We start from the raw sequence: 20,219 nt of genomic DNA, 5'->3' as shown, positions 1-20,219 counted from the left end.
ATTGGCAGGGATAGGTGAACGGAAGACAATGGTTTTTTTGGGAGGTTAGGGGGCAGAGGAAGGGTTACATGGAATATCTGAGGAGCTATGCTTTTTTGCTGGATTTTATCCTGCAAAGTAGCATTCACATGCAGCCACTGACATGAGGGCTCATGCACATCTGCTGACAGATTAAAAAAAGTGTTCTCTCACTGCATTTCTAGCCCTACAGATCCACCACCTCCCTCTAATCCAGTGCCTTTGCCCAGTCAACCATTAAAAAAACCCCTAGGAAATGTATGCACAAAATATTCTTCTGAAGCAGTTAGGGTTGACACACACTTGACACAAATCCACACAAGCAAGGAAATATAAAGTTGAGACACTTAATAGTAAATACCCTCTACTCCCATGAGCATACCCTTTCACAATTATTATACATCAGATCACGCACAAGCTTAACTTTGCCTTCTAGGAATGGTAAAGTTGAAGTACAGCCTTGTCTACATACAGACTTGCACTGGTTTAAGTAAAGGTGTGTTTTTAAACCAATTTAGTTAAACCAGTGCAAGATTGTGTATACTTACTGTTATTTTGGTTTAGGATTGGTTTAATTTTATAAAAATGAGAGATTTAGTTCAACTGGTGAAGTCTGACCTTAGACAAGACCTTCCAAACAGCAAATTCTGGCCAGATAAGAATGAAAGCAGATCTCGCAAATAGTGATTATACCTCAGAATGAACAGCTAATTTAGCAATATTCATCAATGTTTCATTATTTCCATCATGAAGGCGTCACAGTGAAAGCTGCAGTTTCGATGATAATTTGCAGCAGGTGGTCCAATCTGATTATACAGGTAACGCGGTTATTACCTTTTGAATAGGATGACAAAGCAGGCGACTTTTAAAGTTATTTTAAGTTGTTTCTAATTAAGCTGGCCAATTTTTCATTAGTTTTAACTACAATATCTCAAAAAAGAAAGAGAATTCACCTTTTAAGAATTTAACTTAAAGACTTTTTGTCACATATTGTCCTATACTAGTCTCAAAACATCAGCTTCCTACTCAATTTTAAAAAAATCATTAGAAGTTGTAATTTATCTTTTTATTTAGACAAATTGGTAGTTTGGAATCTTAACATGCAGCTTTTATTAAAAAGCATAAACATCCAAAGCACCTTCACTCAAACTTTTTCTATTCAACGTGCTTTTGATGAATTTTGCATTTAATTCCAACTTCTCAATTTACCAGAGATATAAATCATTCATATTAACAAAACAGGAAAAAGAGAGTTAACAGTAACCTCTCACACCACTGAGCCTACCTGGACAAGGAACTGCTAGAGAATTTTGTGTTGAGTAGTTGATTACAACGTTAACTGCAGGATATAAGATAGGAATCTTATGTTTCTGCACTGAAGCACTGTAAATTTCTAAGCAAGGTAACTCACCCCCCACGTCCCCTTCTTTCTTTTTTAATTTTAACTCCTTTCACTCCTTTCAAAAGACTTTCATAAAGGGAGTTAACTTTTCAGGTGATCTAATGCTACTTAGTTATACGGTCCAAGAACTGACAATAGTGAACTGAAACTCATTGGCACTAACTGTGATAATTCTGCATGTACTCTATATAAATCCCCCCTTCAACTTCTACAGTTCATTTCATTGAACTGTACATTGGTAAATTTAAATTCACTGGGACTACTAAATATATGAAAATCATCTTTGAATAAAATGACAAATTTTAGCGACAAATATTTTCAGACATTTAATTAAGTAATATCTGGGTATCTGAGTATTATGTTAAAACGTTGCTCTTGAAAGGTCTTTGGAAACCATATATTATTAAAGCCATCATAGAGTTTGTCACAGTTTAATGTAGAGTTTGCCACAGCCTGTGTGCAACAACAACAACAAAAATAAATACTTACAAAGGTGTGTAAATAAAGGAGACACAAAGGAATTCTTTCAGTCTAAGGTGGCTAGTAAGTGAACAAGATAGAGTGTTGGGTACAGAGAGAGTTTAGCAGATGTTGCAAAAAAAAAAAAAAAAAAAGAGTCTGATCAACACAACTCCCACTGAAATAAACAGCAAAACTCCCATTAATTTCCCAGTGATAGAGGTTTTTTTATGGCTAGGTGAGACATTTTAGGGATGAAAAAATGTTTCATTAGTGCATGATCATGTTGCATTCTAAACAGTGAAAAAGCCAGTTTTGTTCACCCTTAGCATAAGACAAGTAATTGATTTTACTAGCAGAAACTGCATTAAAAACCCAACCATAAAGATTATGATTATTATTAACATCTACTGCAAAGGATTAGGTTTAGAATACAATGTATCAAGTTATGCTGAATATAGAAACTACATGCATTGCATTAAGTTACTTACCAGTTACCTGTAACAATTAAGGTTTTATTTTTAAAAGGTTTATAACCAAAATTCATTTATACAAGGCGCCATTAACTAAATTAAGAAAAATATTAACTATCCTTTATCTGAAATTATCTTACTTTGATCCAGTGGTGGTGAACATCCATTGTTCCTAGCATGACATGGCCTGCTGCACTCATACCTGAGCAGTCAGTAAATACCACTGTGTGTCCTAATAATGAAACACAGTTTTTAGTCACTTTCCGTAATGATTTAAGCCTTAACAATACTATTATGTTTCACCAACATTAAATCTTCACAGCATCTACAAAAATGAGGAGCTTTTGTTACTCTCATCAATTGGAGACACTCATTCTGAAAGCTTAAAATCAAGGATTTTTTTGACACAAACTTCACCTAGTATTTCCTTTCCCTCCCCCTGTGTAGTTTTGCTATTTAGAGTCTTAGCTTATAGAGACTATTTTAGACAAGTATCAATATTTGGACAATACCACATTTACACTGCATGCACTCAGGAAACAATCATTAGTTCATTATTATTTGTATGAAATAAAGTAACTTTAAGCTAACTATTGTAAATATTGCCCAGTTCACCATTGTAACATTTCCCAGGGTTGTGAGGCACCTTTCTACCACCTGCCTGGTCTGTGCCTGCCGTGGGTCAGTTTCCCAACTTCACCAGCCACTGGCAATACAAGCATTCCCCCTAGGCCTCTCAGGCCCACTGTCATTCTGTGGAGGTTAGGGACAGGCATACGCTAGCCCTCGAGCCCTCCGAGGGTCTACCTGGAGTGTCCAGCCCCTGGTCTGCGGGACACATGCAGTATTCATTGATTTGTGGCTTCCAAAGAAACAGTATACCCCCAGTTTACCAGTCCCACCTCAGATCACCACTCCACTTAACTCACAGTGCTTAGGACTGCTTACAGTGAAATCAAATACAAGTTTATTTAACAAAGCATACAGACTCAAATAGTAACAAGTAGAAATATTCTAAACCAATGGTTACATACTAAATAACATCATAACACACAATCTAGAGCCAGACTTAATTAACAGGATACTCTCATGTCTAGTAGACTATTGCTCACTCAAAATCCTTGCAGCGCTTTACAGCCTGGCTGGCTATGACCCTTTTTAAATGAGACATGCATGCTGTCAGTTTGCATCCTAAATGAAAGATTCAGTGCATGTCTGCATTCCAGAATATACCAGACCAATCCTTTGTCTTTATTCATAAAGCAGACACCCTCTGCTGTTACTTTCTTCTGTAGATTTCCTCTCTTATAGATTTTCCCAATCTCTCAAATAGGCATACAGAGTGAGGCATACAATATATAAATGGCCAGACCGGGAGTTACCTCCTGCCTGAAAGGCACATCATCTCCTGGTGACTTGCATTAACTCCAATACTTTAAGAACATAATTTTCAGTGTAGACACAACTTCTTAAATATTATCTGTACATACATTTCACGATTATGACAATCAGTGGACAACTGGCTCTTGGTAGAGACCTCATATGCCAACCTTTGGTAAACTTTTATGAAGATATCTGACCCAGAGTATTCCTATGCAATCCTACATACCACCTGTGCTGTTTGGCAGTTGGGCTCAAAAGGTCCCTGGGTCACAACTATAACAAAACCTGGCAGGTGATCAGACTTTCAAACCTCCCGAAGGGTTTTTTCTATTGTTACAACTTCATAACAGCCTTAGCTCAGAATAAACACACCCAGGAATTGGTTAGCCTTTCCTTTATACACATTGGGCTTTTGATCTTCATGCTCCAGGAGCAGCACTTCTGCAAAACTGCACTATACATTAAAAAAACCACAAAACATTTGCAAAATTAATGGAGGATGGTTATTTTTAAAAAGGCAAATGGAGAAAGGACAAAGAACTAGAGATGATATTAAAAACACTCCTTTGGGAAAACCTGTGTTTTTAGCTGTTTTTGTGTGGGGAAAGATAATGTCAAGAACCAATGATGGCAAAGACAAACATCTGTTTTCCAACATGAAATGCCTAAAAAAATAAAGTAATTGAGTGCAAATGCGCATCAAGACAAAACTCAAGGAGTTGGTCTCAAACATAACTCAGACTAAAAGTATTAAAGGTTTTAAAAAACCAACAAAAGCAAGTTAAGATTTGCCTTTCTACAGGAAGAAAATTAAATCATGTATAAATTAATACGATCATAGTTGCTCAAATAAACATGATACTGTATTCTGAACAAGCGGTAAGTGAAAGACACGCCTGACAGCCCTAAGAGGAAGCCACAATTATCAAGCCTTGTGATCTCACAGGCAGGTGTTGCTATCATAATATCACAAAATAAGAGTACAACTGCCCAACTGAAAATGCACTATCATTCAATATCTGACATTTAGTTTTCCATGAAAATGACATAGTTGAAAGGGACATGACCAAGAAGTCATCTAAAAACAGGGATAAAAGGAAGTAAAGTATTCTCCTAATGACCTCTACCAACCTGTAAGACAATAATTATTTATGGAGGTGGCAGAGAAGGCTGAGACTGTGGACACAGTTAATCATCCAACTATTTATCTAGGGGAGAGGCCAAATTTGCAGGGTCCAAGGAACAATTACATACACAATCGTATATCAGCACATTGATACTTCTCATTGATAGACATTACCTTTCCAAAGTTCTTTATAAGGTTACATAACATAATAACGGCCATCCTGGGTCAGACCAATAGTCCATCTAGCCCAGTATCCTGTCTTCCAACAGTGGCCAATGCCAGGTACTTCAGAGGGGATGAACAGAACAGGTAATCATCAAGTGATCCATCCCATCACCCATTCCCAGCTTCTGGCAACAGCAATCCTTACCTATCCAGGCTAATAGCCAGTGATGGACCTATCCTCCATGAACTTATCTAGTTCTTTTTTGAACCTGGTTGTAGTACTGGCCTTCATAACATCTTTTGGCAAGGAGTTCCACAGGTTGACTGTGCATTGTATGAAGAAATACTTTCTTTTGTTCATTTTAAACCAGCTGTCCATTAATTTCATTTGGTGACCCCTAGTTTGTGTGTTATGAGAAGAAGTAAATAACACTTCCTTATTTACTTTCTCCACACCAGTCATGATTTTATAAGACCGCTATCATATCTCCTCTTAGTTGTCTCTTTTCCAAGAAGAAAAGTCCCAGTCCTGTTAATCTCTCCTCATATGGAAGCTTTTCCATACCCCTAATAATTTTAGATGCCCTTTCCTGTACCTCTTCCAATTCCAATATATCTTTTTTGAGATGGGGCGACCGGATCTGCACTCAGTATTCAAGATGTGGGCATATCATGGTTTTAAAAAGGGGCAATATGATATTTTCTATCTTATTATCTATCCCTTTTCCTAATGATTCCCAACATTCTGTGAGCTTTTTCACTGCCACTGCACACTGAGTGGATGTTTTCAGAGAACTATCCACAATGACTCCAAAATCTCTTTTTGGAGTGGTAACAGCTAATTTAGACTCTATTTTATATGTATAGTTGGTCTTATGTTTTCCAGTGTGCATTACTTTGCATTTATCAACATTGAATTTCATCTGCCATTTTGTTGCCCAGTCACCCAATTTTGTGAGTTCCCTTTGTAACTCTTCACTGTCTGCTTTGAACTTAACTATCTTGAATAGTTTTGTATCAACACAGGACAGCTGAACAACATAGGACGTGTCTTTTGATTAAATAAGTCTGAATTCTCAAGTGAAAGAATTATTATTCAAAACTGAGAATCTTGAGAAAGACTAAGTGTGATGCCATGTGTGCTGGCCAACAGTTATTGCAACAGATCAAGCAGCTGTATCAGAGGAGTCATATGTTAACCTGAAAGTGGTTAGAGATGCTTGATCCTTCCTGGACAAGAAATTTGATTTCAGAATGTAGGTTTTCTAGAATACAGTCCACAAGAGAAAACAAGATTACTTACCAGTAACTGATGTTCTTCGAGATGTGTTGCTCACGTCCATTCCAATATAGGTGAGTGCACGCCACTGTGCACGGTTCCTGGAACCTTTTTCCCCCTCTCAGCAGACCCCGTAGGGTCGGCTCTGGTGCCCCCTGGAGTCCCGCGCACGTGCTGCGGTATATGAGGCACTGCCGACCCTACAGCCCCTCAATCCCTTCTTTCTGCCAACTCCGACAGCGGGGACGGAGGGTGAGTTGTGGAATGGACATGAGCAACACATCTCGAAGAACATCAGTTACTGGTAAGTAACCTTGTTTTCTTCTTCGAGTGATTGCTCATGTCCATTCCAATATAGGTGATTAAAAAGCAATACCTTAGAAATGGGTAGGAGTTACCAGTGAGCTGCCTTCAGCACCACTCTGCCGAATCCTGTGTCCTCTCTCGCCTGCTGGATGATGGTGTAGTGGAACGTGAAGGTATGCACCAACGACCAGGTGGCAGCTTTGCAGATGTCCTGCAGGGGCACTCTCTCCAGGAAGGCCGCAGAGGAGGCCTGAGCTCTCGTTGAGTGTGCTGTGATGACACCTGGAAGCGGCACATTCATCTGCTCATAGCAGCACTTGACGCAGGATGTGATCCACACAGAGATGCACTGCATGGAGACAGGTGATCCTTGGAGACTAGAGAGACCATGTGAAACCTGAGTCGTTTGATGTATTTGTTTAGACGATGCAGGTCTAATATGGGTCTCAGACCCCCCTTCGCTTGGGGATGAGGAAGTACCTTGAATAGAACTCCTTCCCCCTTTTGTCTTGGGGAACCATTTCCACCACTCCCAGGTTGAGGAGGGTGACCACCTCCTGCAAGAAGAGTTGCTTGTGAGAGGGGTCCCTGAAGAGGGACGGGAGGGGCTGTTGGGGGGGGTAGATGTTAATTGTAGGGCATAGCCCCGAAGGACTATCCTGAGGACCCAATGGTCTGATGTAATGCTTGCCCATTCTGCATAGAAGGGTCTTAGTCTGTGCAGGAAGGGGTGGGGCGGATCCAGAGGGGGCGGTAGGGGTGCCACCCTTGGGCGCACCATCAAAATTGCCCTTTTCGATTGTCCGACCCCTTGGGGGGTCCCTGCTGGGAGGCTGGGGACGAGCTAGGGGCTAATTCCACCTCCTAAACCCCTTATTTATGTCCCTGTCCATGTTGGGCTGGAAGGGCCTAGGTGGAGGCCATGGTTGCTGCTGTGCCTGGGGCCGACTCTGCCGCCTGGTAGCCTGGGGCATGTACAGGCCCAGTGAGCGGAGCGTGGCCCTGGAATCCTTAAGGGTGTGCAGCTTAGCATCGGTTTGGTCTGAAAACAGGCCCGACCCATCAAAGGGGAGGTCCTGAATTGACTGCTGCACCTCCTGCGACAGCCCTGAGGACTGCAGCCACGAGCAGCGTCTCATGGTGATGGCGGACGCCATTGCCCTACTTGCCGAGTCCGCTGCATCGCTGGAGGTTTGCAGTGCCGCCCTAGCCACTGTGAACCCTTGCCCAGGACTGTGGTGAAGTCTGCGGCATGGTCTTGGGGTAAAGCCTCAGCGAACCGCCTGAGGGAGTCCCATAAGTTAAAATTGTACCTGCACAGCAGGGCCTGGTGGTTGGTAATCCTAAACTGCAGGGCTGCTGTTGAATAAACTTTCCTCCCAAACAAATCCAGTTTCTTCTTGTCCTTGTTTTTGGGAGTGGACCTCTGATGACCTTGTCTGTCCTGTTGGTTGGCCGCATCAACCACCAGGGTTCCCCAGGCTGGGTGGGTGAACAGGAACTCGAACCCCTTGGCCGGGATATAGGACTTTTTCTCGGCCCCCTTAGATGTAGGGGTGACTGAGGCAGGGGTTTGTTACAGGGTCTTGGCCATTTTAAGGACCCTGTCATGGACAGGCAGAGCCACACTTGCTGGGTCCTCTGCCCCTAGCACGTTGAAGAGGGTATCCTTTTTCTCCACTAGTTCTTTGACCTCCAGGCTTAAGTTAGAGGTCACCCTCTTAAGCAGCTCCTGGTGTGCCCTGAAGTCCCTCAGTGGCGCCACATGGTCCCTGGAGGCCTCATCTGGGGAGGAGGAGGAAGAGGACTGCCAAGGTGCAATCTGTGACTGTTCCCCCCCCTTGAGGTGCACCCATGGAGGGTCCCTCCCCTGGGTCCGATTCCTCGTCCGAGGAATGGTCTCTATGGGCTTTGTCCAGTGCAGGAGGCACAGACTGGAGCCCCGATGATGGGACGGACTGTAGCCCTGGTCCTATTTGGACACCCCATGGGCCTCAATAAGGCCATTGTTGCTGCCAGAGACCCTGTGGCCAACCAGGGTCTGGCTGCAGCACCGGCTGGGGTGTCTTGTGGGGGCGTCGGCTGGTCTTATGAGCATCCCCCCCGCTACCCTCCTTTCGGGACCCCGAGCCTCTGGAGCGGTGATGTTGAAGCCCACCTCTGGCCCACAGTGCTGCTCCGTGCCGGGGACCGACCTCTCGATGCCTCCGACGTGGAGGACAACGAGGACCACCTCTACCTCCTCGATCGGTGCCAGGGAGCGGAGGAGCGCTCCAAAGAGCTCGAAGTCATCGAACACTGTTTCGGCACCGACGACTTCCGGTGCCGTTTGCCCTTAGGAGAATGGGAGCAGTGTCGTCAGGAGCGTGGCAGTGCTGATCCCGACTCTGTTGACCAGGCGTTGCGCTTCCGCGAGGGCGACCGGATTCTGCACCACGCTCCACTTTCTGACTGTGATCTGGTCCTGCGCCACCTGGTTGTGGGCGATCTCCCTGGTACCAGGGATTGGGACCTGGAACCATCCCCGTGCTGCACGGCTGACCTCAAGCAGTGCAGCCTTTTTTGTGCTGCCTCCAGTATCGGGGACTGATTTCGGTGCCAAGGGGAGGATCTACTCGACGAGATGGACTCGGAGCTGCTGTTAGGGGAGCGTCCTCGCTCTACCCTCGATGGCTGTCCGGCGGGAGACTTTTCCACCCCTGCCAGGGGTCTTCACCACCCTTTGGGGGGACTCAACGCCGGCTTGCCCCAGGACACCAGCGTGGGGGGGGGGGGGGGGGAGGGAGGGGTGGAGGTGGCGTAGGCAAGGCCAGCAGGGCTCTTGCCGCCTGGAAAGTCTCCAGTGTCGATGGTGCCGGCAGGGGCACTCCCCCACTCCCAGGAGTCGGGGGAGGCTCCCTGCTCGGAGATGCAGGCACCGGAGAGGACTCAATGGGCTGTAGCTGGTGCATCTCCAAACTCTACCTTACCCTTACCAGCGGCGCAGGGGAGTATCTGCACTCCGTGTGCTACCGCTTCTTCTTTTTCGGCGCCGGGTCGAAGTCGGTGCCGGGGCGCGCTCTGCAGCGAGGTCACGCTCGGCGCTGACGTAGATCAGCTCAGTTCAGAGGCTGGGCGGAGCGCTGCCTCCATTAGAATGGCTTTTAACCGAATATCTCGGTCCTTTTGAGTTCTTGGTTTAAAAGCCCTACAAATTTTACATTTTTCTTTTCTGTGCTCTTCCCCGAAGCACCTAAGGCAGTGGCCGTGGGGGTCGCTCTGTGGGAAAGCCATCCCGCAGAAGGCACACGGCTTAAAGCCAGGTGACCTGGGCATAGCCCGGCCACCCTAAGTCCCTGAGGGCTTTCCTACTCTATCTAACTAACACTACTTAAAGAGATAAAAGAACAGAGAACAAAGTTGAAACAATGGGGAATGGTACTTGCAAAGAGCAAGGCTAGTTCCAGTAACTGTCATGGCTGGAAAGAAGGAACTGAGGGGCTGTAGAGTCGGCAGTGCCTCATATACCGCAGCATGTGCGTGGGACTGCAGGGGGCACCAGAGCCGACCCTATGGAGTCTGCTGAGGGGAAAAAAGTTCTGGGAACTGTGCATGGTAGTGTGCACTCACCTATATTGGAATGGACATGAGCAATCACTCGAAGAAGATTACTTGATCCAAGTTTCTTACAAGCCCTACTGGCCAGGTAATTGGCTATTCTGAGAGCTAGTGGTCCATCTTTTTGTCTTCTTGTTCCCAAGGAAAGATTATAATTACTGCACCAATTTACTCTTTTTAAGGGCAGCAGAGACCACAAGGGAACCAAGTATCTGGTTCTGGTAGAAGTACTTTTGTCCTGCTTGGGACATCTGTTAGAGTTTATCATCCTTCTTGGACCTGGTGGCATGGATGAAGGAGAGAGCCACAGATCTTAGGTAAGTTCCAGAAGTCCATCATGGACAGAAAAAGCTATCTTAGTCTTTTGTCTGGACTGTGTAATGATTTATGGGATTTCCCCTCCATAGTTAACAGGCAAAGTTAGTGCTTTCACCTGTCTATCCAATAAACCTTAAACAGCTTGTATTCATCAAGAGGTAAGTCAAAAGCTGATTCTAGTCTCATCTAGTCAGGAGATATAGAGATGGAGGATGGATTGTCTAACCCTTTATTGAAAATAACTTCCTAATGACTCACCCATTTCTAACCCAAAGGATCCTCTTCAAAACCAGCCATTGCTACCCTTGTGAGATGATCTGGGGCACTTGATGACAATACATCTTGGTTCCTACATGTATACTTCTCTGAAGGGATGCAAAGAGATGGGCCATTATGCCCAGGTCCATATAGGCCATATGAATAAAGGGGATTGTGTATAGGAACCTTATAGATTCTAAAGTGTCTGCTCTCTCACACCAAAATGTTTCACAGGCAAGTAGGGTAAAACTAAGTATCTAGAAGCATGCAGTTGACTTGTGTAAAGATTAAAAATTCTGGACACTGAAGCAAGGGTTAACAGTCTACAAATCAGTATGCCAATCAAAAAAAATAATCAAATATACTGCGTCTATGGCTGCTTAATTACAAGGAGTGTACTTTCAGGTAAGTGTGTGTGTTTAATATGGCTAATATGAATTAATGTCAGCTATATAATGTGACAGTAACAAGAAATGCTAAGAATCACATTTATAATTATATTATGCTTTCACTTTGATATGTTGTATGTGGCTTTATTTTTCACTTGTCATGGATATTAAAAATAATATACATATCTGTTTATATTACTGTAAGACATAATGAATACCTTAAATTGTGAATTTCTGAATATCTGAAGGTACTATCTTTAAATGAGTCTTATATGAAGACTTTAAGCTGAAATACGTGCTTTTAAATCCTGATGTTGTAGTCAATTACTAGGCAATATTTTTAAGTAACTGTATGAAATAAATAAACTGCTATGTATCACTGATCATTTCTTAACACAGGCAGGTTGTTCTTTTCATGAGGAAGACCATAAGATTCATGCTTGTCCTTACATGATTAATATATCATGATACATAAGAGAGAAAAGTAATAGGAAATATACCTTTAGCGTTCCTTAGTACTTCTGGGCTCTGCTGAGCTAAACGACCTAGACTGTGTAGTTGGCTACAACGATGGGCAATACCCCAGCTTCTTTGCCATCTAAAGAAAAATGCAATTGAGAATATTTCACTCAATGGAGTGAAAACTGAGAGCATTATAAAAAGGATTTAAAAAAAAATAAGATAGTGCCCAAAAAATGTGCTAAGAGCTTTACAATAAAGCAGTAATTCATAGCAACAAAAATCAAACTCCCTGGAGAGTAGTAAATAGCAAATGACCATACTGGGAATGTGCAAAAAGTGGTCTGAGAAATACGCAACTCAAATTTTGTATTTAAACTAATAACTAAGATAATTAAAATGGAAAATGTAGAATTTCTCTTGCAGTGGGTGCTACATTCAACATGGTGCAGGTGAAATGGAGGAAAGCAAACTAGAAAAAAAGCTAAAAACTAAATATAACTTGGATAGATAAAAAGCAGTTGTTTGTTTCTCTGTATACTTTCTTTGCATTTTTCCTATACACAGAAGGGAATTCAGCACAAAAGTTTTATTTATAAACCAACTGATTTCTTAGAAGAGGACAAAAGGTTAGGAAAGTGAAGGCTACTGCATCCTCAGCTTTGTTCCTAAAAAACACTTACACATGCACTTTATGCGATGAGTAGCTCCACTGACTTCAACTGGATTACGTTCAACTGCATAAAGTTGAGTAGGTGTGCTTACTAGTAACTATCCCTTACTTACTCAGTTATACAGGTGCTCCACAGCCAAGCAGGAGGAAGGATTTCTTTCCCCTTGAACTCCTAAGAGTACAGCCCAGTGTTTAGATCATATGCTGGATGGATCAATTTGGCTTGCTATTAGGGGAACTATTGTACTGGTATTGAAAGTTATGTACATGTACTGTAAGTGAGGAAAAACGTATTTAAAAAATTCCCTGTGTCATATCTTGCAGAAAGCAGTGTCTTCATTTTTTCTGAATTTCCAGCCTGAATAGGTTATCCATTCACAGCTGGATTCATACAGATGTTTATGATTTACAATATTTAATTAAGAGACATTAGGATAACTTTTGCTGCTATCAAAAAGTGTGCCTATATTAAAACCACAAAAATACATTAACTTTAATTCACCTCAGCATGTGTATATTTAAAAAAAAAAAAAATTCACCATTTTGAGATCCCCTCAACACTGACGCAGAACAGGAAAGTTAAGGATAAAGTTTTGTATAGCAATTAAACTCTGTGGTTTCTTGGTCACTATATCTTCAGAATTATGTGAACACAATTTACAGTTATGGGCCAGATCTTCAGCTTTCATAGGCCCCCTTTTCAGTATATTTAAAACTGCCTCAAATGTGGAACTGACTGTTCCCACAGAATAGGGGAATCCTCAGTTGGCATAAAGCCAGTGTAGCAATTCAGCATCAAGGGCACAGAAGGATGGTACCATACAAGGGCACTTATGGGACAACTACAACAGGTATTATTCAGATCAGCCTAAGAGCTGCTCCACATTATGCTTTGAGATTGCTTTGGCCCTTAATAGCTCCGGGATCAGAGACAAAAAAAAAAGGTGGCTTAGAGCCTGCCTGCACCCTCTGCTCAGATGTCCCAAGCATAAGCTTGGAATGGCTGAGGATCTAGCCCTTTATTTACTTTTAAAACCTCCAAACATATTATTATTGATCTGTAGGAGGTGCAAGTAGCAATTTTCCCATTAAGATACAGTTACTTCTCAGTTAGAAAAATTTCTGAACAGGAAGCTGCATTTCTTGTAAAGCTTTCATTTAAAATGTTGTTAGCGTTCCATAAAATGTAACAATATAGCATTACAGTATTTTGATAGACTAAGAAATTAAACATTAAAAAGCACAAACAAGCAAAGTTCATTCCGTGATCAGAAAGATTCTATCACTTGTTTATGACTTGGTTTTACTATGCAGTGAGGACTTCACAGAAGAGCTAGTCAGGAAATAACCATGGATCGAGTGGTCATGAGCTGATTAAGTTTAAATTAAATGGAAGGATAATCAAAACCAGATCATCAACTATCATTTTTTATTTCAAAAGTGCAGACTTTGGGAAATTAAGGGAATTAATTGAAGTCAACTGGATTGAAGAACTCAGACTTAAATGTGGAGGAGGCTTGGAATTTCTTCAAAATCAACTTCTAACAGGGCATTCTGAGTCAGAAGCTGACTCAGCACCCTGTCACTCAAATCCAGTATTCATTAATTGGGACCTGACTGGAAGACATGTAATTGGCAGAGGGTGCTAATTAACTGAGTAAAGATACAGTTCAGGGGCTAATTGGGTGGAAGAAACCCTGCAGCTGGGACTGTATAAGCAGAGAGGAAGGAAGTGCTAGGGAGGAGAACAGGGAACCTGAAGGAAGGCAGAAGTAGACAGGACTGACTGCTGCAAATACTGTACCCTTCCCCAGAAGCATATGGGGAAGCTGGCTACTGACTGTAAGCAGTATATGAATAACACTCTAGGCTGTGGCCTGCTGAAGGAATATAATAAAGCACAGGGTGGTGAAGACAACTTGGAGTTGTGGTCAGCCACTGAGGCTGGAAATGACTCTCAGGGGACCAACCTGAGACACTATGTAAAAGTTATCTGAAATTTGCATCTCAAGCAAAGGGAAAAAGCTCATAGGGAAAGGCTCCGCACCCAGCCGGATGAATAACAACCTCAAAAAGATTATTAGGAGTAAACAGAGAGCCTATAAGGAATGGGAAAAAGGGGTTGATCAGTAAAATAGAATAAAATGAGAATTGTTAAAAGTCAAGATGAATTCACTCTTGCAAAGGAAATTAAAATAATCTTTTTAGTTTGTATAAATAGAAATAGAATAAGGAAGGATGAAGTTGGGCCGCTACGCAGTGAGGCCGGGAAGGAAATTAAAGATTATCTAGATATGGCTCAGAAACTAAATGAATTCTTTAACTTGGTTTTCAATAAGGATGATAATATGGAACATGTGCATGAAGGCAGTATGGTTGATAGAAATGAGTGTCTAGAAATGGAAATGCAGTATATCTAATATACCTGGACTTCAGTAAAGCATTTGACATGGCACCACATGAGAAATTATTAGTTAAATTAGGAAAGATGGGAATTGTAAGATAGATAAGGAACTAGCTAAAAGGGGAGACAGCCATGTGTTGCACTGAAAGGTGAACTATTGGACTGGAGGGAGGTTATTAGTAGAGTTCCTCAAGGATTGGTCTCAGAAACAATTTAATACGTTTATTAATGATCTTGGCACAAAAAGTAGGTGCGCACTAATGAAATCTGTGGATGATACGAAGGTTGGAGGCATTGTCAATAAGAACAGAAGAGGATGGGAATTTTATACAGGAAGATCTGGATGACCTTGAAGGCTAGAGTGACAAAAATGGGATGAAATTCAGTAGTACAAAGTGAAAGTCAGGAATTTAGGGTCTAATAAGAATTTCTGCTACAAGCTAGGGGCTCATTAGTTGGAAGCAAGAGAGGAGAAGAGAGACTTGGGTCTGTGGGTTGAATCACAGGATGACTATAAGCCACTAGTATGATGCAGCTGTGAAAAAGGTAAATGCGATCCTAGAACGTATCAGGCGAGGCATTTCCAGAACAGATACAGATGTATTAATGCTATTGTACAAGGCACTTATAAGACCTCATTTGGAATACTGCATACAATTCTGGTCAGCTATCTTCAAGAAAGATTAATTCAAACCAGAACAGGTGCAGAGAAGAACTACTAGGATGTTCAGAGGAATAGAGAGCCTAATCCTATGACAGGAGACTGGAAGAGCTTGGCTAGTTAACTCTAGTAAAAAGAAGGCTGCTCTCTATAAATATACTAGGGCGGTAAATACCAGGAAGGGTAAAGAGCTATTTAAGCTAAAGAACAATGTTGGCACAAGAACAAATGGATATAAATTGACCATGAACAAATTCAGGCTGGAAATTAGAAGTTTCTAACCATGAGAGGGATGAGGTTCTGGAAAAGCCTCCTTGCAAAGTTGTGGGGGCAAACAAACAACTTACTTTCAAGAGGGAGCTGGACAAATTTATGAGTGAGATTGTATGATAGGGTTGTTCATGACAGTAGAGGGCAACACCCCTGGGGCTCACTTTCAGTTTGTTTGACATTTCTAAAAACTTGTGCTTCAGGGTTTCAGCCAGCCACATGCAGAGGTCAGGAAGGGATATTTCCCCAACTGCCCCCCACCCTAATGGATTTTGGGTTTTCTTAATCTCCTTCCTGTGAAGCATCAGGGACAGCCATGGCTGGAGATGGGACATTAGACAGGGAGGACTAGGACCCTGAGATGGCACCAAGCATTCTCTCTCTCTCAAATGCCTGGCTGGCTGGCTCTTGCTCATATGCTCAGAGTCTAACTGATTGCCATATGTGAGGTTGGGAAGGAATATTCCTCCAGGTCAGATTGGCTACGGCCTTGGGAGTTTTTCACCTTCTTCTGCAGTGTGTGGATGCAGGTCACTTGCCAAGATTATCTGGGTCTCTCTCACTTAATCATTTCACTGCCATTGGTGCACCTTGGTCCCTCCTAATCTCTGCCTGTGGCACATAATCTACTCTCCAGTGGGCTGTAATACTTAATTTCAGTTGTTGGGTTTAGTGTGTGGCTGCTGGGTGGTGTTGGTGGCTTGTGATATACAGGAGGTCAGACAAGATGATCTGATGGTCCCTTCTGGCTTTAAACTCCATGTTATTGCACTAAACAAACCTAAAAGCTATTTAATTCAAATATTACACCCTGAAGAGATAAATTTTTGTTCTCAGATAGTAATGAATTGTATTTTCTAAGAAATATTTTGGAGTAAAGAAACCCAAGTACAGAACCCAGCCTGCTTTTTAAAGTTACAACAATATTCTCTCCATGAACTCGTTTCTGATATTTTGGATAATACCTTTTACTAAGTGTTCACAGTGTGTCAACAAGTACCATATGCAGCATCGAAAGAGAAGCTGCAGATGTTTACTAAGCTAAATTGGTTATATAAGCAAGTTCAAGCCCCAATTCAGGAAAGCAATTTTATTCAGCGAAGTACTTAAAGTTAAGCACGTGATTAGGTCCTATTGACAACAGAACCAAAGCACATGCTTCAGGGTTTTCCTGAATTGGCGACCATCTTATTAGGCAGTATAATCTCCTGACTTATAAACAAGACTAGGTCTAATTGAGAAATTGTAAATGCAAACTTTTAGTCCCATACATTTCTGATGAAAATATAATCTTATTCAATGGAATCTACTTTATGATGACAAATAAAATAGACATTTTTACGGAATAAATTTTTTAAAGCTTAACTGTATTACCTTGTTTTTAGTCTATATGGCTGTAACACCCACCCAGAAACTCCATATTCACCACAGTCATGTAATTATAACATGTTCTGCACAAGGTATGCCTTGTTTGGTAATATTTTAAATGTCTTGATCTGCTGAACATTAATATCTTGTTAGTTTGTATGTGAAGTTAGGAAACATTGTTGAACATATTATAACATGTTGCAAGGTGGGAAACTCCCATAAGCAGCCTTTCAGACACAACAACAGAGTAGCCAGACAGCATTAATGGCTCTCTCTTACCCATTCAGGAATAGATTCCACTATTAGGAATTGTTTACAGTGAAGGCTTCGCTCCAGGACACATGTTCACCATGGAGCTTGACTGAACAATGAAGACACCACAAGTTTGATTGTTCTAGCAAGCTGAAACAGACTATAAAAGAGGGAGCATAACATCACTTGGCTTCTCTCTTCCCCAACTCAACACCTGAAGGAGCATCTGGAAACAAAATTACTGTGGATTGAGGGAGGGGTAGTCCCAGGCAGGGAAGGCTGCCCAGCCTGTGTTTAAGAAACTGCTTGTACCCGCTAACAAGGATGAGACATTGCTAATTCAAAAACATGTTACTGTGTAGAACTTAGACTGCAATTTTATGTTTATTTCATCTGGTAATTACTTTTCATCCATTTACACTTGCCACTTATAATAACTTACCATCTATTTTTCTGTAGTTAATAAACTTGTTTAATGTTTTATCTTAAAATGTTTTATCTTAACCACTGTGTTTGAGTGAAGTGTTTAGGCAAACTGCTCAGTAACAAAAACTGGTGCAAGTTCCTTTCATTTTGAGATGGGGAGGACCGGATAATAACCTTTAATGGTCAGGCTTTTTGACCAAGGTTATACGTTGTAGTCCTGGGATCCCGGGCAGGGAAGCCAGCTGGAGTGTCTCTATTGTTGGTTCGTGAGTGGCTGGAAAGCATTCATTGAACTAAGATGGGTGTGGTCTCTGCCTGCCGAGGGCTGTGTAAGTGCAATACCTGTCAGAGGTTTGTGGTTTTTCACAGCATCACAGTGTGAGAGGGAGTCCAAACTGGTCAGATGGAGGGCTCAGTGGTATCCCAGCTAGCAGGTGGTATCCTAGGGATTCTGTATACCATCACAGTGGCTGTTCAAAGTTGTAAATTATGCTTGTTTTGACTCTTTTAAGTTATATCTCTTGTATTTCATTACCTGATATCAGAGAGCTGTAGCTGATGAGTGAGTTCACCTTTTAAACGGTTTAGTTCTTCCCTAAGTGGTAAGCTGTTTCTCAGCTTCTTTATTGCACTCTTTTCACTATTATATAACCATGAGCTGGAAAAAAGAAAATATATGACTGTCCAAGATAATTTTTCTCAGGCACGTTATACTGCTAGTTAAAAACATTAATGTCAACTTGAAGAACTATGTTTAAGTTACCAGATCAGGTAATGTTTTAAAAGAATCACGTTTTCTTGAAAAGAGTAAATAGGACATTTTTAGTGTAACATTTCTATTATAGTATAACAAACAGATAACTGCAGATCAGTCACTGAATCATGTTTCCAAAGGTCAAGTTCATGAACTTTTTAAATGCAGCATCTTAACAGATTTAATGGATAAAACATATTTTGAAATAATCTAGGTTATAAAGAAATACTAAAACTTGACCACTCTTATGAAAATGAAATGTGTTCGAGCTCTTTCCCAAGTCTTTGTACCAACTACAGCATGACAAAACAGTAGTCTGACACTTTAGTGCCATTGAAGCTCCATCTGTGTATGTTGACATCAGGGACCTGTGTTACAGAGCTCTCAGTGCACCCAAAGACTGTCAATTTATTGTGAATTACTTCAAAACTATAGCTATAATAGCTGGCAAAGTCAGCTACAAGTTGAAAGTCTTATGAGCCCTATTGGTACAGAATGAGTTTAAGCACTATGGGAGCATTATTATGTCTCATTTGGCCACAAAAGTCAGTTTCAAGAACCACCAGTTGCATGTGCTGAGGACATGCTCATTGCACTACAGCAATATTGATACTGGACATCTATCTGACTGCTCTGAAAGGATGGAAGTAGAATGATGGCATCTATCTCATCAGACCTACACCACTACAGACAATGCCAACTCAGTGTAGGGTATCAATTCTGACGCATTTGAAGCTAAAACTTTAGACTGCTTTGAGGACCAGATTCTCTCCAGACTTATTAAAAGCACTGGAATTTATAAGGAGGAACTCCCTCTGAGACCTAATGGCTTACACTGACATCTGTGATCATTTCATCACCTAGTCAATTGTGATCCCCACTGAAGGGGAACAGCAGTCATGCCTATCTGTGAGGGACATTGTATGACCACATTCACCCTTTTTAAAGTTGCAGGGGCCTTTTCAATGTGAAAGAGAAAGGGAAGCAGACAGAAAACACACCACATTCAACACACGATCCAGAAAATGTGCTGACAGGTATACCACTGGTGCTCCAAAGACAAAGCGCAGCAGTGAGATGCTCTCTTTTCAGAATGGGAGGAGCAAAGCCTTAAGAGCACTGAAAATGCCCTTGCATTAAGGGCAGTCTATGAAGCTCAGTAATGTTCCAAAGGGAATGAGACATAAGGAATGGAAGCTGCTGAATGCCTCTGATGTACCTACAAGAGAGAACTTGAGCTCCCTAAAAGCTGTGCACCAACAGTGACACAAACTGCTTTGAAACCTCTGGTAGTATTAGAGATGCAGCTCTATTATCTCTAGCTGAGGGGAGTGAAAATAGAGAGGCCTGAAGACTGGTGTGGTTTATACTAGCAGCTCTAAAACAACTGTCAGATGTCAGTGCCTCTGAAGACTAACACAAGATTTTTTGTGTTTAAATTTAAGGAAATTGACACCAGAGCCAAAGGATATAATAGAGCAGGGGGAGAGAGAAAAGGCATTAAATACTTTGATACCTCACGTGAGCTAGGATGAACACCGATGAGTAGTGGGTCCCTTCATCTTTGATAAGAATCAGGAATGAATTGACTTCTGGAGCAAATGGGTATGGGTGGAAGGAGAAACAGGACAAGCTAAATATCTAAGCAGGGACAGCATGAAGCAAGTCCAACAGCTCAGGATTTTAAAATTGTGGGTGCTTTTATCAGGTCCACTGAACCAAAAAAAAAAGCGAGGGGAGAAACGTCCATTGAGGATAAGACTTAAGATCTGAGATTAC

General features: G+C 41.8%; 1 protein-coding gene across 3 annotated transcripts in view; it reads right to left on the bottom strand.

Moving 5' to 3' along the window:
- The window catches only part of TCAIM (T cell activation inhibitor, mitochondrial), a 44,837-nt gene that overhangs the window by 10,427 nt on the left and 14,191 nt on the right, over nucleotides 1-20,219 (bottom strand). For 2 of the 3 annotated variants that reach the window (XM_067561831.1, XM_067561832.1), the window contains exons 6-8: nucleotides 18,222-18,344; nucleotides 11,674-11,771; nucleotides 2,493-2,584 (exon numbers count right to left, since the gene is read on the bottom strand). In XM_067561831.1, coding sequence (XP_067417932.1) covers nucleotides 2,493-2,584; nucleotides 11,674-11,771; nucleotides 18,222-18,344 — 313 coding nt within the window. The remainder of the gene's footprint in view (nucleotides 1-2,492; nucleotides 2,585-11,673; nucleotides 11,772-18,221; nucleotides 18,345-20,219) is intronic. The other variant, XM_067561833.1, reaches the window with a different exon arrangement.

The sequence above is a fragment of the Emydura macquarii genome, unplaced genomic scaffold, assembly GCF_026122565.2.
Source record: "Emydura macquarii macquarii isolate MOO-44397 ecotype Brisbane River unplaced genomic scaffold, CSIRO-AGI_Emac_v2 contig_2422, whole genome shotgun sequence".
NCBI classification, from domain to species: domain Eukaryota; kingdom Metazoa; phylum Chordata; order Testudines; family Chelidae; genus Emydura; species Emydura macquarii.
The sequence above is the reverse complement of the archived record's forward strand: the minus strand, read 5'-3'. Positions and strand labels throughout refer to the sequence as shown.